Source organism: Nicotiana tabacum, chromosome 7 (genome assembly GCF_000715075.1).
Source record: "Nicotiana tabacum cultivar K326 chromosome 7, ASM71507v2, whole genome shotgun sequence".
In the NCBI taxonomy this organism is placed as follows: Eukaryota; Viridiplantae; Streptophyta; class Magnoliopsida; order Solanales; family Solanaceae; genus Nicotiana; species Nicotiana tabacum.
The window spans coordinates 56,103,988-56,121,306 of record NC_134086.1 but is presented as its reverse complement, the minus strand read 5'-3'; the positions used below and the strand labels follow the sequence as shown (position 1 = coordinate 56,121,306).

The following is a 17,319-nucleotide window of genomic DNA, read 5'->3' as shown; positions in this document are numbered from 1 at the left end:
CTCTCATTCACTTTATGTGTTATATTTTTTAAGTTTATCTTAAATGAAATATTATATTTTTAATTAAAAAATAAAATAATTTTAAATTTTTTATTTGACAATTAATGAGATAATTTATTGCCATATAATTTGTTTTATATCACAATTAACAAAAAAAAAAATTTCTGTCCTGAACTTCGTACTTAATTAAACGCTATTACAGAAATTAAGACGGAGGAAGTAACTAAATTTATTAAAGCAATCAAAATACTCAATTTGCAAGTTTGTTTATATTCCGGGGAAAAAAGGGACGCGGCAAAATTGACAAATAAAGCAAACTTAACCAATTTATAACGAACTGTTAATATAGAGTCTAATAATAGTGACTCATATAATATAATTAACTCAACTAAATTTAGTAAATGCTATTAATTCCAGACTCGAACGGACGAAGACTGATTAGGGTAACCATTATACAAGCCTCCAACAGAATAAATAAATGCGACTAAGACATAGTTACTGTGGTATTTAACATTAAAAAAATACATCAAAGTAGAATAGTGCACCACGTGGCAGCTTATCGTGGAACCACCGGCGTTAATAATTTCAAGAAGACAAAAATGCCCCGGTAAGGGCGCTGGTACAAAGTCCCATGTTCCTAGCCCAATATTCCATTCCCGTGTCTGTCGGTGATTACGCATTATATTGTAATTTCATACAACTTCAAGGGCATTATAGACAATTGGAAATATCAAATGTATTATTACAAGGCATTAATAGCTCTTCTATTATATTTTCACTAAAGCAAACTTTTGTTACATAGTTGGACTCTTCTTCCTGCTCAATTCTTCATTGTCCATATCTTATCACTAAGCAAATTTTTGTTCCATTGTAAATCTAAGCTGCTTTTTCCTAGCTTATATGCTTTCTTCTGCACTATTCTTGAAGCTTTACTGTAAGTTTTACTAAAATTCTTTAGCTTTTTCACTACATTTTTATTGAAAATAGTCCCTCGTCCTACTTCTTTTCTTGTTTAAAGAATTGGGTATTTCTGGATTTCTGTTATTTTTTCATAGACTTAATGTGAAAAAAATCATCTTGTTTAGCTAATAAGTAAGGCTTTTCAAGATTCTTGTTGGGTTTGTACAGTTCTATTGTTGGGGTTCTGCTCTTTTTCAGAGATTTGTGGAAAAACATCATCCTTTTTTAGCTAATAAGGTGAAAGTTTTCAAGATTCTTGGTGGGGTTGTATTGCTCTGCTGTTGGCTTTAGGTGGGTTGGTGTCAGTATTGGCAATATGTTTACTTCTCAGATGCCAGAGAAAGGTGCAAATATTGGGTGGGTTATGAGGTCAAATAACCCCAAGGTTCAATGGTGGTTTAAGCTATTAACAATGGGTGTTTTTCTTGGAATCTTGATTGTATGGGGGATTGATGGTTTGAATGTGGGTAGTTTTCAGAGAGATTTTGTTCTGTTGAAGGTGAATAGTTCTACCTTTAAAGATTTCAGCTTTACCAATATTTCTCTTAGACCCCATTCTGTAAATACTCACCAGAATCTGAACCAAGATTTTTCCAGAAAGAATCTGGCTCCTAAAGTTGAACCACAACAGATTAATTTGACTGAGAATCAAGGTAATGCCCCTGATTTCAGTCTTGAAATAGTGAAAAATGTGTCACATAAGGAACCAGAATTGGTAGAGGTTTCAAGGCCGAGAGTTCATAGGTGGATTTCAGCTGAATTAGAGGCAAACTATTCATCAAATCTTCTTACTAATTGGTTGGCTCCTGGAGGTGAGCCATGTAGGGAATCAAGAACCGTGGATGTAAATATTCCAGCTTTGGATGGTCGCGAAAACGTTGAATTGTCAACTGGGGATATTCATGAGTTTGTTTTCCATGCATTGGATGATTCCGGTAAACCTCATTGTTTGGGTGGTGATTATTTTGAGACTGATCTTGCTGGTGAAACATGGAAGTCTAGGCCTACCCTTAAAGATTTAGGCAATGGTACTTACCAGTTTTCCCTGCAAGTCCATCCTGATTTTGCTGGGGATTACAATCTTACGGTTATTCTACTATTTCGACATTACGAAGGCTTGAAGTTTTCGCCTGAAAGATTTGCATTTGACAAGGTGCTCCGCGTGATCCCAGTCAAATTCTCCAAATCCTCTGTCGAATTACCTGAAATATCTCAATGCAAGAAGTCAGATCTTGTTAGAGATGTGTGGTCTGGTCGATGGACTCGTCATGCTAAGAATAATAGCTGCCCAATTAGCAATGACGGGCGATATAGATGTCAAGAACCAAATTTCCCATGCCAAAGACCATGGTGTGATGGACCATTGGGGTTGTTGGAGAGCAATGGTTGGGTATATTCAACACATTGTTCATTCAAGATGTTCTCAAGTGAAGAAGCCTGGAATTGTTTGAATGATCGCTGGATTTTCTGGTGGGGTGATTCAAATCACTGTGACACAGTGAGAAACATCCTTAATTTCATTTTAGGTGTTGATATGAAGGCTGTCCCAAGAAGAGTTGATATGAACATCAGCAACCCGAGGAATCCATCACAAACAGTTCGATTTACCAACATTTTCAATGGACATCCTAACGAGACAGGCAATTATCAAGGCTTGAATTCGTTGGTGGATGCTGACTATAGAGAACTTTTGAAAGGGTACTTTTCTGGAAATATTGTTCCAGACACTATAATCATGAATTCAGGCTTACACGATGGAGTTTTTTGGTCTAGCCTTAGGCATTTCATTAAAGGCGCCGACTATGCTGCATCATTCTGGGCTGAGGTATTTGATGGGGTGAGGCAGAGAGGGTTGACACCACCAGAAGTAATATATAGGACCACAGTCACCACAGGCGGATACGCTAGAAGATTGGCATTCAATCCAAATAAAATGGAGGCCTTCAATGGGGTAGTCTTGGATAAGTTGAGGGCATATGGTTTAGTTGATCGCGTCATTGATGATTTCGACATGACTTATCCTTGGCACTATGATAACCGATGCAATGACGGGGTGCATTATGGCCGTGCTCCTGCCAAGCTGAAATGGAGGGATGGCCAGATTGGACACCAGTACTTTGTGGATCTTATGCTTGGTCATGTACTGCTCAATGCATTATGTACAAGATAAAAGTTAGGCAGATTGTGATGTCAAGGATTGCATTGGCTATGAGTTTGGATGGCAATTACCAATCTGAAAATGCAAGCCATTTCAAGCTTTTGGATGGTGATATTCTTGATCTGTCTGTATTTTACTGTTATTATTATGTTTTCTGAAGCTTCTTCCACGTTGTAGGTCATATACAAGGTGTAGTGCGAATACTAAAGGTTGTATAGGAGAATATCTGAAGAATAGTGTCTGTGTATTATTCATTTTTGAGCTTCTTGTAGTCCCATTTGCTTGGACTACTGTAGATTGAAATAATTACTAGTATTACAATTTACCTCATTTATTACATTTACTCATTCATTATGCATTTTTGGACAAATAAATTTACATTGTGGGATAAGTGAATTCGGTTTGGTGGTGGTTTTTGGTTCTATGAAATTACAAATTAAATCAAAACCAAATAAGTGGGGTTCTTCCTCTTAAAAAATGAACATCCAAATAATTTTACTTAAATGGTTTCAAATGAATAACTTAGTACAACAATGTATTATAACATCACATCGTGTCCATGTTTTTTTTTTCTGTAAGGGGATGAAATTGCAATTTCTATGTAATGCAAATTGAAATGTCTCGATTGTACCGGAATGTTGAATTATGATCTAACTTTTGAGACAAAAGTCGTCATTCTACAGAAAGATTAGCAAAGATACTTGTAAAAGATCGTAGAAATGGCGTGGGTAGCCACTATTTAAGGTGGTATTTATTTTTTATCCAGCAATTCTAATGTTGAGCAAAATAACCATTACACTATTAAAATTAATTTGAAAAGATATTTTTACCCTTTCTTCCATTATTTTTCTTCCCAAACCCTCGCTTCTCTCTCTCTCAAGTTCGATACCCATTAATGATCTCTCAAATTGTGATATCTCATCATAGAGCGATTTCAACTAATTCTTCCTCTTTAAATTTTGCCAAGTGATATAAATAACTACTAGTGTCGCTAAAACTATTGGTAGTTGGGATTTCCTTCACAAAATGCTTGTGGATGAAAATGAACAGAATGAGTGGCTTTCAGGATTACAAGCACCGATGATTTTTGAGTGATGAAATTTGATATACAGTATACATGAGTCCCAAGGGGAAACTGCAGATAGATGAGTCTCTTTTTACACGAGACTTAGACTAACAAGCTCAAAAGAGTCAGGTTCGAGTTTCAAGTTCAAAAGTTAAGGACGTTTGGTCCTGAACTTAGAATTACAAGTTCAAAAGTTAAGGACACTTGGTCCTAAACTTAGATTAACAAGTTCAAAAGTTAAGGACAATAGGTGCTGAAGTCCTGAACTTATACTAACAAGCTCAAAAGTTAAGGACAATAAGTCCTGAACTTAGGCTAAGAAGCCAATAAGTTCAGGATCTATGCTCAAAAGTTAAGGACAATAGGTCCTGAACTTAGGCTAAGAAGCCCATAAGTTCAGGACCTATTGTCAAAAATTAAGGACAATAGGTTCTGAAGTCCTGAACTTATACTAACAAACCCAAAAGTTAAGGACAATAGGTCCTAAACTTAGACTAACAAGCTAAAAAGTTAAGGACACTTGGTCCTGAATTTACAGTTACAAGTTCAAAAGTTAAGGACACTTGGTCCTGAACTTAGACTAACAAGCTCAAAAGTTAAGGACAATAGGTCCTAAACTTAGACTTACGAGTTCAAAAGTTAAGGACAAGTAGTCCTTAACTTAGAGTTACAAGCACGAAAATTAAGGACAGGTGGTCCTGAACTTCGAGTTCCAGATTCAAAAGTTAAGGACATGTAATCCTGAAGTCCTGAACTTAGAGTTGCAAGTTCAAAAGTTAAGGACACTTGGTCCTGAACTTTATGAGCAGAAGGGTGTTTTCCTCCAGGCAGGTAAAGTTTATTAAAGCAGTGGCTAAAGACTAAAGACATTTTAAACACTGGCTTAAAAGTAAATACATGTGTTATTAGTGGCTAACAGTGCACTTCCCCCTAAAAGATCAGCATACGGAATAATGAGGGGAAAGTGCACGGTTAGCCACTAATAACACATGTATTTACTTTTAAGCCACTGTTTAAAATATCTTTAGTCTTTAGTCACTGCTTTAATAAACTTTACCTGCCGGACGAAAACACCCTTCTGCTCATAAAATTTAGGACCAAGTGTCCTTAACTTTTGAACTTGCAACTCTAAGTTCAGGACTTCAGGACTACATGTCCTTTACTTTTGAACTTGCAACTCTAAGTTTAGGACTTCAGGACTACATGTCCTTAACTTTTGAACTTGGAACTCGAAGTTCAGGACCACCTCTCCTTAATTTCTGTGCTTGTAACTCTAAGTTAAGGACAAATTGTCCTTAACTTTTGAACTTGTAAGTCTAAGTTCAGGACTTATTGTCCTTAACTTTTGAGCTTGTTAGTCCAAGTTCAGGACCAAGTGTCCTTAACTTTTGAACTTGTAACTGTAAGTTCAGAACCAAGTGTCCTTAACTTTTTACCTTGTTAGTCTAAGTTTAGGACTTATTGTCCTTAGCTTTTGGGCTTGTTAGTATAAGTTTAGGACTTCAGGACCTATTGCCCTTAACTTTTGACAATAGGTCCTGAACTTATGGGCTTCTTAGCCTAAATTCAGGACATATTGTCCTTAACTTTTGAGCACAGGTCCTGAACTTATGGGCTTCTTAGCCCAATTTCAGGACCTATTGTCCTTAACTTTTGAGCTTGTTAGTATAAGTCAGGACTTCAGGACCGATTGTCCTTAACTTTTGAACTTGTAACTGTAAGTTCAGGACCTATTGTCCTTAACTTTTGAGCTTGTTAGTCTAAGTTTAGGACCAAGTGTCCTTAACTTTTGAACTTGTAATTCTAAGTTCAAGACCAAGTGTCCTTAACTTTTGAACTTGGAACTTGAACCTGACTTTTTGAGCTTGTTAGTCTAAGTTTCGTGTAAAAAGAGACTCATCTATCTGCAGTTTCCCCTTGGGACTCATGTATACTGTATATCAAATTTCATCACTCAAAAATCATCGGTGCTTGTAATCCTGAAAGCCACCCATTCTGTTCATTTTCATCCACAAGCATTTTGTGAAGGAAATCCTAACTACCAACAGTTTTAGCGACACTAGTAGTTATTTATATCACTTGGCAAAATTTAAAGAGGAAGAATTAGTTGAAATCACTATATGATAAGAGATCACAATTTGAGAGATCAATAATGGGTATCGAACTTGAGAGAGAGAAGCGAGGATTTGGGAAGAAAAACAATGGAAGAAAGGGTAAAAATATCTTTTCAAATTAATTTTAATAGAGTAGTGGTTATTTTTGCTCAACATTAGAATTACTGGATAAAAATTAAATACCACCTTAAATAGTGGCTACCCCACGCCATTTCTACGAATAATGAAGGCAAGTGGGCTCTTAAGCATTAACTGTTTCTGGAATGGTTATATTTGCTCCTTTACTTTGGAAAATAATTTAAATATACTGTTTCTTTGGGTTTTAGATTATGACTAATCATGTCTTGACCAATAGCCTGTTTGGCCAAGCCACAAAAATTAACTTATTTTGAAAAGTGCTTTTTATAAAAGTACTTTTGGTGAAAAACAGTTTGTGTTTGACTAATCTATTTGAAAAACACTTCTCAGCAGCTATTAGTGTTTGGCCAAACTAGGGGTGGGCATCGGTCGGTTCGATTCGGTTGTGAATATTATCAGTTTTTCATATCGGTTATCGATTTATAAATATACTATACCGATAACCGAACCGATAAGATATCGTTTATTGGGTATCGGTTAGTCGGTTATCAATACTTATCGGTTTACCCGATAAGAATAAAAACTATCCAAAAATTATTATAGAAATCGTGACCATACTATTAAGAGAAAGGAATTGAATTTTTGCTCTTAAGAGAAGAGGGATTAAATTTCAACTTAGATAATAAAATTTTCTTTGCATTTGAAAGTCCCAATGAATGATCTCAATTTTCAAAATTATAAGCTAATAGGAGTAAGGGATAAGACATTCAACAATCTAATCTTACTAACTATCTCACTGCGGGTGGGCATAATTCATAGAAAAATAATAAAATCCTAATCTTGTAAATACTAAAGAGTCAGTGCAACAAAAGAAACAAATAGAAAAAACTAAAAATCTGAACAATTAATTCTCTAAAGTTTAAAACTAACAAACTTAATTGAAAATTAAAATGAGAAATTCAGAAGTTTAAAACTTACTCTAAGGATTAAGGTCAGAAGATTAAGAGTAACTACCGAGAGAATTAAGAGAATGAAGCCATAAGATGGTTTTATATACTTAGCGGGTAAAATTATAATTTTGATAAAGCTTATTGGGCTATCGATTAAACCGTTAATAAAATTGGGCAAACCGAGACCGAACCGATAACCCATTAGTCAAATAATATTAAACCGTTATCGAACTATTTACCCAATAACCCAATACTGATAACCCAATAGCATTTTATCGGTTCGGTTTATCGGTTATACCCGATATATGCCCAACCCTAGGCCAAACTTTTAAAAAACTGCTTCTAAGTGTACTTTTCTCATAAGTATTTAAAAAAAGTATTTTCGGAGAGAAGCTACTTTTTTCTGTTTCTTCAAAACTGTTTTTGTTTCTACTCAAAAACACTTTTCCCCCTCTAAAAGCTTGGCCAAACACTTCAACTTTAAAATAAAAAAAGCGAGCTTGGAGAAGCTTGGCCAAACAGGCTACAAATATGCCCCTAAGCCTAACAGAAGGAATACACGGAGGGCCAAAATTCACATATACCTGCTTTTGAGGCCATTATTGCACAAGAAATTGTAAAATATACCCGATCGGATCTGAAGTAGTTCAATTCCTTCAATGCAACGTTAGAAATCAAATCTTAAAGTCTTCTATCTTTCAGATGTAACTTTAAAAATTCGAATATTAAGTAGTTTAATCTTGTCAATGCAACTTCAGATTTTAAATATAAAGTTCTTTTATCTTTTAAATGTAACTTCAGAAATTCGAATCTTATGTAGTTCAATCTGTTCAATGCAATTTTAGATTTCGAATCTAACATATGTAGACATGTGATTTTTGACTCTCCCCAAGATTTTATATATTTTAGCGTGTAAATATTTAGTTTAGGCCAAATATAGTTATTTCAATTAATTTTGACTCTATTTGCCTTATTTTATCACAAAAAAAAAATTACAAAAAATATTTTCTCTTATTTAGCTAGTTAATATTTTTATCTAGTTACTTTTAATTTATCTTCTAATAGGGCTGCTTATCGGGCGGATTAAGCGGTTATTTACTCTTAACGGTTTGGCTTATCGGTTATTGGCTTTTAAATATATTAATGCGCTAGCCACCTGATAAGATATCGGGCGGATTGGTATCGGTTTAGCTCTTATCGGGCAGTTATCGAGTGGTTTATCGGCCTAATTCAATCTATATTACGTGCATTAATTGTTTGTTGACAAGGGTTTAAGGCTTAGGCAACGAAGTAGAGATCGATAAATACTACTGTCTTGAGGCAATAAGAAGAGTTGAAGACCAGTTTATCCCCATCAACAGAAAGCATTGTTACTGAAAGATGAAGCAGAACAGTCAAGATGATAGAGCAGTCTTTATAGTTGACATTATGCTTCTATCACGAAAGTGGAACTACACATACAAAGGTGAAAATGCCATAAGCTCCCTAGTGAGCGCCACCTTCTGCATTTCTTCTTTGATGAAAACTGAAAAGCCATAATCAAAAAAAGGAAACAGTTAACACTCAAGAGCGGACAACAGTAACATTTTACAACTTCCCAGTATCCAATCACGTTAACAAGATTTGTGTTAAAAATCAAATAAAGTGATAGAGTACCGGAAATGGAAGAAAGGTTTTTGATTATTTAATATATATGGATAAATATATATATATTTATATATTCTTAATGGGTTAACGGATTATCCGTTAAGAAAATTGAATAATCCGCTCCCAAACCGATAAATCGATAAACCGTTAACCCGATACCAATAAGCCATTAAGTTTCGGTTTCAGTTCGGTTTTCGGTTTCGATTCGATTTTAAACACCCCTATCTTCTAAATTCAAAAGTACAAAAATAATTCTAGGAATGTTATCTTAATTTTATAATGATTTTTCTATTTTTTTTTATCTTTTAGTACGATATTTTGAAAATACAAAAAAATAGTTTTATTTTAATGGTCAATCTTATTTTAGTAGTTATTTTATTTAAGTAAAATTAATTAATAAATAAGGTAGTATTTTAGTCTCGTTCGCGGAGAAAGAATAAAACTTGGACTCGAGCAATCCATATTTAGGCCTAATTTTTGGACCTAATCAATAATTCCCAAGCCTATAATTACTAGAACCATACCCCTAACCTAATCTCTACACCTGTACAATAGTACCTAATGCCTAAATAGTGACCTACACCTAAAAACCTATAAAAAAAACGTTGAGATCCACCGCTTCTCTGAAAAAGTTAGAAGAAAAGAACACAAAATTTAGAAACCCACCCCTGACCTGGTCTTCTTCACAGAACCCACCACAAACGACCCCCCATTCTTCTTCTTCAATGAAGAGCTAACCTAGAGATCTCTAAGGCTAAGAGATGAGGCGGCGCCGATAATAATACAGAGGAGCTACTCGATCTCCTTCTCCACACGCATCTCCCTGTTCTTCTTCCCAACCAGCAACGGCTCAGTCCAAACTTGCCAGAAGAAGCAGCCATAGCAGAGAACAAAAGACCACCCTTCTAGCGCTAACTCCTTCTTCATCTAACAACTGAAATCAGCGACCATTTCCACCACAGCTAGAGCTTATTACACGAGAGATCTGGCGAGTTTCGAGGTCTGGTCGTAATTCCGTTGAGGTTTCCGGCGAAGCTCTGGTCCTGCAGTTCGAGGATGTCATCTGGTCAGCGTTTTCAGTAATTGTTGCGACTGTAAAAGATCGATCTTCTTTCAGATTATATGTAAGTTCTTGAATTTGTAATCCGTTCGTTTTGGTTGGAATTATTTTACATGTTCTGATTAGTTATTTTATTACTGCTTCTTCTTCGGTTTTGTTTTTCTCTACTATTTTGTTTGAATACTTGGTTTGGTATTATTTCACTTGAGGTTGTGCTTAATTCTCCCACGAAGGTGTGATTTTAAAAGTGGTATATGCTTCAGTAGATGAAATTTGAGATATTGAGTAAAGATAAAATTTGAATGTTTCTGTTGGCTTATTCGTGCCTGTGATGAGCAGCAACACTGGAAGGAACTCATATATTGGTATATCCAACATGATGAATTTGATAACGCTCCACTACTGTCATGAATCATTCTCCAGATGCTTGGGATCATATGCAATTCAAAGATATTGTTGTGAAAGCTGCTAATGTGGTCTTTGTGAATATATATAGAGTGTTTGAGTTTTTTTTTTGTTCTATTTATTTATCATTTTTCGTTCTTTCCTTCTTTTTCTGTTCGGAATTTGCGCAAATTGATTTATGTCATTTTCTGTTTGTCAGTAGTTTAGGAAGAACTTGGTATTTGGTTGAGGCACTGATAGTAGTAATAGTTTTGTTTTGGATACGTTTAATGTGTTGAAGTTATGATCTCTGTTTGTAATTGTTTAGCGGTTGAATCTATTTAATCTGTGGAAGATTTGATCTTTTTGTGATTGTTTGGCGTAAGACAATAGCATAGATGAATTCTTTTCTCTTGAGCTTTAGGCATGTTGAATCTATCACGGTGATTTTGTATACGTTCGCGTGACATAATTACGATTCTAAAAACTAACTCGGAGTATGCGTCTGCGCAACTTCGATCAAACCTTCTTAATGATAAAACTGTTATTAATAGACCTCTAATTTAATTTAGTTCATATAGCTCGAGGTGTGCCATTACTAAATTTTTCATGACCCTCGCAAAGTTAAAAATGCGTAGTTGCTTTAGTCGCATCATTTTAATAACTAATTTCCTTAAATTCGGGTGTGCATTTCATGTGATCCAAATCCAAATCCTAACAACGTTAAATAAAATATGTCGCGGATCGCGGGTGCATTTCATGTGGCGTGATCCAAAGGCGTGTTTTAAATAATGTTGAATCTTCCTAAAAATAATTAAAAGCGGTTTAATAAGTTAAAATATACTATAGGTTAAAACATGTATTAAAATCAGATAATAAGCCAATTGTAATAGTTTAAGCGACCATGGTAGAACCACGGAACTCGGGAATGCCTAACACCTTCTCCCGGGTTAACAAAATTTCTTTACTTAGAATTTCTGGTTCGCAGACTTCAAAAGAAAAGTCAAATTTTCCTCGATTTGGGATTTAAAATAAACCAGTGATTTGGGACACCAATAAATATTCCAAGTGGCGACTCTGAGAAATAAAATAAAATAATTTCATTTTGAATAATGTCACTTAAAGTGGAAAAACTCCTTTATATACCTCTCGGGGTGTAAAAAGGAGGTGTGACAATATAAACTTGTTATTCAAATTTCAACAATCCAACACACGATTCAACGGCCAAATGTGAGCTCAAATTTGAAACATAGCTTTCAAATATCATAAAGAACAAATTTCAATCATCAAATTATCAAAACAACAACAAATTTAACAAACTCATTTTGCAACTAAAAAAAAGAAACCCTAAGTATAAAGAAGAAAAAAGTAGCAACGAAGAGGAAGAGAAAAATGTACGTCTCTAAAGTTACCAAATTGGGTATCAGTTAAACTTTTATTTAAAAGTGAAAACACATTCAATAGGTGGTGCAAAACTGGACGTCACCTGAAAATTTTACAATAAAAATACACAATTCATTTGACAAACCCAATCCTTGAACAATAACCCATTATCCGATTGAAAAATCCTCTTTTCAATTATCTCCTTCGTGGCAAAGTTTGGTTACCAATACCTAATCAGATACACAAAAACTAAATTAGAATCTATATATCTATAAAAAAGGGATGGAAGAGATGACGTGACGCCAAGAATCATATTTATTTATTTTCTCTTGGGCTTTTTCATACTTTCTCGATTTTTACTTTATTTATTTAGCTTTAAAAAGCCCAAAAGTCGTGTCTCTTCATGTCAATTAATAAATAAAACAAACTGTCTAATGAATGGATGTTACCGTTTCAACCATCCATATTCCTCATTTATGGAGTCTCGCAATCACTGCAGTTATAAATAACAAATATAGTTGTGCAACAATTCAAAATGTGTAAACAGAAATTGTCTTTTACTAAAGGTTGCACATCACGTCAGTTCGATATACACATGCTTCCAACAATGGCTTTTCAGCCAAGTTTATTCCCTTATCCTCAATCTACTCATATTACTTCACTTCTCCTTTCCATTAAAAGATGTACGTTGGCTTGATTCCCAAAAGGAGAAACAAAGCAACTACTTTAGTGCTGGAAGAAACAGAAACTCATTGAGATGGGAAGAATTTCAAAGTGGTGCTTTTGAAGAATGGAAATAACGTAACGCCCAACAGAATGTGAACGTAAAGAATATGGTTTGGAACATGAGCTTTCACATTCGTACTTTAAATGGCTGCATGAAAATAAAGTTTTCAAATTTTCTCTTAATATGGTTCTTCTTTTTGGCTTCTTTCTTTCCATCTAAATTTCTCTGATATGGACTTACTCTATCTTTTTAAGGGACTCTTTAATCTTTGATCTCTACAGAAGTTCAGTTTTTCAAAGCACACTCATAATTATATTATATAATGATTCTTACGTTATTTATATTCTTGTAAGGGAATGACACTAATATCTGTAGTGAGTATTTTTATAGATAATATGATTTTCTTGAAAATGAAGTTAATTTCAGTGAACAATTCTGCTTTATTGCAGTTGCATTTTGAAACGTATAATAAATGCATACAACTTACTTGTGTATTACTATATAATTATGAAGGTTTTGTGCTTCATATGCCTCATTAAAAAGTAAAAATGAGGTTATAGTATTAAAAAAAAGAGTTCATTTAGAGATATGCAGTGATACGAACATTTGTATACTTTATTTCTATTTTTTTTCTTTTCCATGTCAATTTTCTATAAGTGTATGTTTTCTTCTGTCCAAAAGGAAGAGTGAAATGATTGTAATAATGACAATAGGTGGCAATTAAAATTGCCACAAAAATTATTGCTGAATATATTCGAAAATGAAATGGTTGCATTTATGATTGTTCGGAGGAGCTATTTCAAGAAAAAAGAGAATCTATTATTGTTTCGCAGAAAATTAAGAGGAAGTAAAAGAGGAATTGACTTGATTATTTTACAAAAAGTAACACTTTCAAAAGTTCTAGATGAAGTAGTGGTTAGTGGGTGAAAATGTACAAAAGAACAAAAAGAGGGAAGAAATGAACAAGGAAGGAAGGAAGAGGGAACAAGGAAATAAAGAACAATGGAGAAACCTTTCGCAAAATAATATTCAACTCTCTAATTAAGGATTTAAACAATACATATATCAAATGGGTAGAAGAAAAATTATTTCGCCAAGATATATTTATCTAGATAAATATATATGTATATTAAACAACAAAGTAAACTAACCATTGTACAATTTAAATAATTAACCGCAGTTCTAAAAAGTAAAATATTATAAACTACGAAAAAATATTTGAAAAACATCTGCGCGCGCATATATATATATATATATATATATATATATATATATATATATATATATATAATCAACCTTGAGGATGATTCTTTGTAATTTTTGCTCTAGGGGTTATCTCAAGAGTAGACCATGACTTCTTAAATTATATTTCTCTCTTTTTGGTTGTTTATTTAGACTAAAAATATAATGAAAGTTCATATGTAGACAATTTTTATTAAAATTTATCCTTTTATAATAAAATAAAATAATTTTTTGTAACAAAAGAAATAATGACATAAAAATAAGATAAAAGAAATAAATATTAAAAAATGCGCGCACGCACATATATATATAATCAACCTTGAGGATGATTCTTTGTAATTTTTGCTCTAGGGGTTATCTCAAGAGTAGACCATGACTTCTTAAATTATATTTCTCTCTTTTTGGTTGTTTATTTAGACTAAAAATATAATGAAAGTTCATATGTAGACAATTTTTATTAAAATTTATCCTTTTATAATAAAATAAAATAATTTTTTGTAACAAAAGAAATAATGACATAAAAATAAGATAAAAGAAATAAATATTAAAAAATGTTAAAACTAGAAATAAAAAATGACAGCAAATTTCTTCTTATGTTTCATCTTTGTTGAGTAAAAAATATTTGAAAGTTAATCTCATCGATTTTAAATATTTTCGTTTCAACTCAAATACATAGATTATAATATAACGATATCTTAAAATATTTTTTTTTAATTTACATTATGTGTCGTTTTTAAAAAATTCTCTATTACTAACAAACTGATATGATATTCGAATTTGAATTGGAATGCAATTTGAGTAGTTTGCATTGAGGTTAAGCCAAGTATGGTATCGAAAAATAAACTACTTGACAATTTTAAGACAATATATGCAATATTTTATAATAATAATCAACTAATTTAACATTTAATGATTCAAAGAACAAAACTTTTGTATATATAGGGTATTAAAAATTCAAATTCTGGGGCTAGAGATATTGATAAACTTAATGTGGAGTCATACTGAAATAAATCAGGCCAAAGAATCATTTAAATTTTTAGATAGCCGATTAAAGTAAATTTTAAATTAAAGATAATATCTTCACTTGCATCATTATAAAGATAATCATTATTAAAATATATAAAGTTTTAGAAATGGAAATTTCAAAATAGAAATAGTTTTTGAAAGATAAAATCATACCAAATAAGAGTTCAAGTCGTAGTATTAGAGTCATGTCGTAATCAAAGAATCGTTTATATCGTGTTAACCTTTGTGCTTTGCCATAAATATGAGTTATTATTTCACTTTGTGGCTATTTTTAGGGTCCAATTACACCTAAAAGAATATTGTAAAAATAAAATTATCACTACGAGAATGAAGAAAATGTTATTTTTTTTTCATGTACTGTTTCTTAATTAATATCTGACAATTATCCATAATTATTTAGAAGGTTTAAATGTTAAGGTTATTTACATATAATTCAAATAACTCAGATATTTAATATGGTTAATGTCAAATATCAAAATGGAGTAAAAAAAATCACTACCTAAAGAATTTTTTATATTTTTAGATAGCCAACTAAAATGAGTTTTGAATTAAGAATAATATTTTCAATTACATTATTATAAAAATAATTACTATTGAAAAATAATGTTTTAGAAACTAAAATTTAAGAAAGAAATATTTTTTAAGAGATATCAACACACCAAATAAGAGTTCAAGTAGTAGTAAAAGAGTTAAGTCTCATCCAAAGAGTCATTCATTGTCTCAATAATTGATAAATATGACTTATTATTTTGCTTCCTGACTATTTTTAGGATCCAATGACACCGGCAAGAATGATATCAAAAAAGAAAAATAGAAGAAATGGTTAATTTTTTTCATGTAGTTAATATCCAATAATTATCTATACTTACTGAGAAAGTATAAATTTTAAGATTATTTACATACAATTCAAATAACTTAAATATTTGACATAATTAGTGTTCGCGCATCCGCACGGGTACTAATACTAGTTAAGGATTTAAACAATACATATATCAAATGGGTAGAAGAAAAATTATTTCGCCAGGATATATTTATCTAGATAAATATGTATGTCTATTAAACGACAAAGTAAACTAACCATTGTACAATTTAAATAATTAACCGCAGTTCTAAAAAGTAAAATATTATAAACTAGGAAAAAATATTTGAAAAACATCCGCACACACATATGTATGTAATCAACCTTGAGGATGATTCTTTGTAATTTTTACTCTAGGGGTTATCTCAAGAGTAGACCATGACTTCTTATATTATATTTCTATCTTTTTAGTTGTTTATTTGATTAGACTGAATTTAGTTTTATTATAAAATCATAAAATTTATTATGATTCTTTTATATAACCTCGCGAAGCGCGGCCAAATTCTCTAGTTTACTAATTATTGATGGACTAACAAAGTTATTATCTCTTTGATAAAATAATAAAGTACTAGTATAATTTTGATTATACGATAGTTTACATGCGAGTGAATTACATTACATAAGTCAAAAGCTAAAAGGAAAAAAAGATCATTCATGAAATAGAACAGAATCTATCCCATAATGCAAATCAAATTACTTAGCTTGAGTGATAGTTAAATTAAAATAAACTATTTGACCCCCCATATCATTTTTAACGGGTACTTTGAGGAAAAAGATACCCCATGAATGTCTAATACTACATCTCTTTGTCAAAATCAAAAACATATTTCCCCACATATGAGTTGGTTTAGTTTTTTTCCTTCCAAAAGTTTCAAATTGATGTTTGTTTTCAAATTTTCGAATTCAAATAACCTCAGAGCTTTGCTGAAATTTGCAATTTTATTTTCTTGATACAATTCTTTTAGTTTTTTTTTTCTTTTAAAAAAGTGTAACCAAAATACAAAATGTTTAATAAGTTAGACTAGTTGAAAAAATATCAAGCCTTCCATACTTTTGATCAATTTCAAGTTGATCTCAAGATGATTACTTAGTTAAATCATTACAATTGTGTAAAATAATTGAAAAGGTGGAATTGAAAATTTACAACAACATAAAATAAGTAACGAGTTTGTAAATGTATCAGAATAGTTCATGTAAAATCCAAAATTTTCCTTGAGAAGATCATAAAATGACATGTCTAATAATCATATCGAACCACTTTATTTTTTTCCATAATTTTATTCCAAGGAACAATAATTTGAAGTACGAGAGTTAAAAAATCTATGTAAAATTAAGTATCAATTCTTCAACTTTCTAAAAATAAAATTTATATATTCATATATGCAGCCCGGTGCACAAGGTATTTCACATTTTCCGAAGGGTCCGGAGAAGGGCCGCACCCAAAGGGGTATGGTGTAGACAGCCTAACCTAATCCAAGGATTAATGACTGCTTTCACAACTTAAACTCGTGACCTATAACGGAGACAACTTTAACATTAATCCAAGGCTCCCCTTCATTTCATATTCATAATTAATTACATAAAAATATTATATAAATCAACATATTATAACTTAAAATATTTAAATTTCATTTTTTGACAAATTATAATTAAATAATATGTAAT

At 32.1% G+C, this 17,319-nt stretch overlaps 1 protein-coding gene and 1 long non-coding RNA gene across 2 annotated transcripts; both read left to right on the top strand.

Moving 5' to 3' along the window:
- The first annotated feature begins 658 nt into the window (after positions 1-658).
- Positions 659-3,449, top strand: LOC107809456 (uncharacterized). The gene has a single exon (XM_016634096.2). The coding sequence runs from the start codon at positions 1,277-1,279 to the stop codon at positions 3,128-3,130; it is 1,854 nt and encodes a 617-aa protein (XP_016489582.2). The 5' UTR covers positions 659-1,276; the 3' UTR covers positions 3,131-3,449.
- A 6,158-nt stretch (positions 3,450-9,607) lies between these two features.
- Positions 9,608-10,701, top strand: LOC107799537 (uncharacterized). The gene is made up of 2 exons (XR_001651157.2): positions 9,608-10,097; positions 10,373-10,701. It is a non-coding gene; the product is annotated as an uncharacterized LOC107799537 (long non-coding RNA).
- The last annotated feature ends 6,618 nt before the right edge of the window (positions 10,702-17,319 follow it).

Coding starts and splice junctions, on each gene's coding strand:
- LOC107809456 (XM_016634096.2), top strand. CDS start 1,277: ATGTTTACTTCTCAGATGCCAGAGAAAGGTGCAAATATTGGGTGGGTT.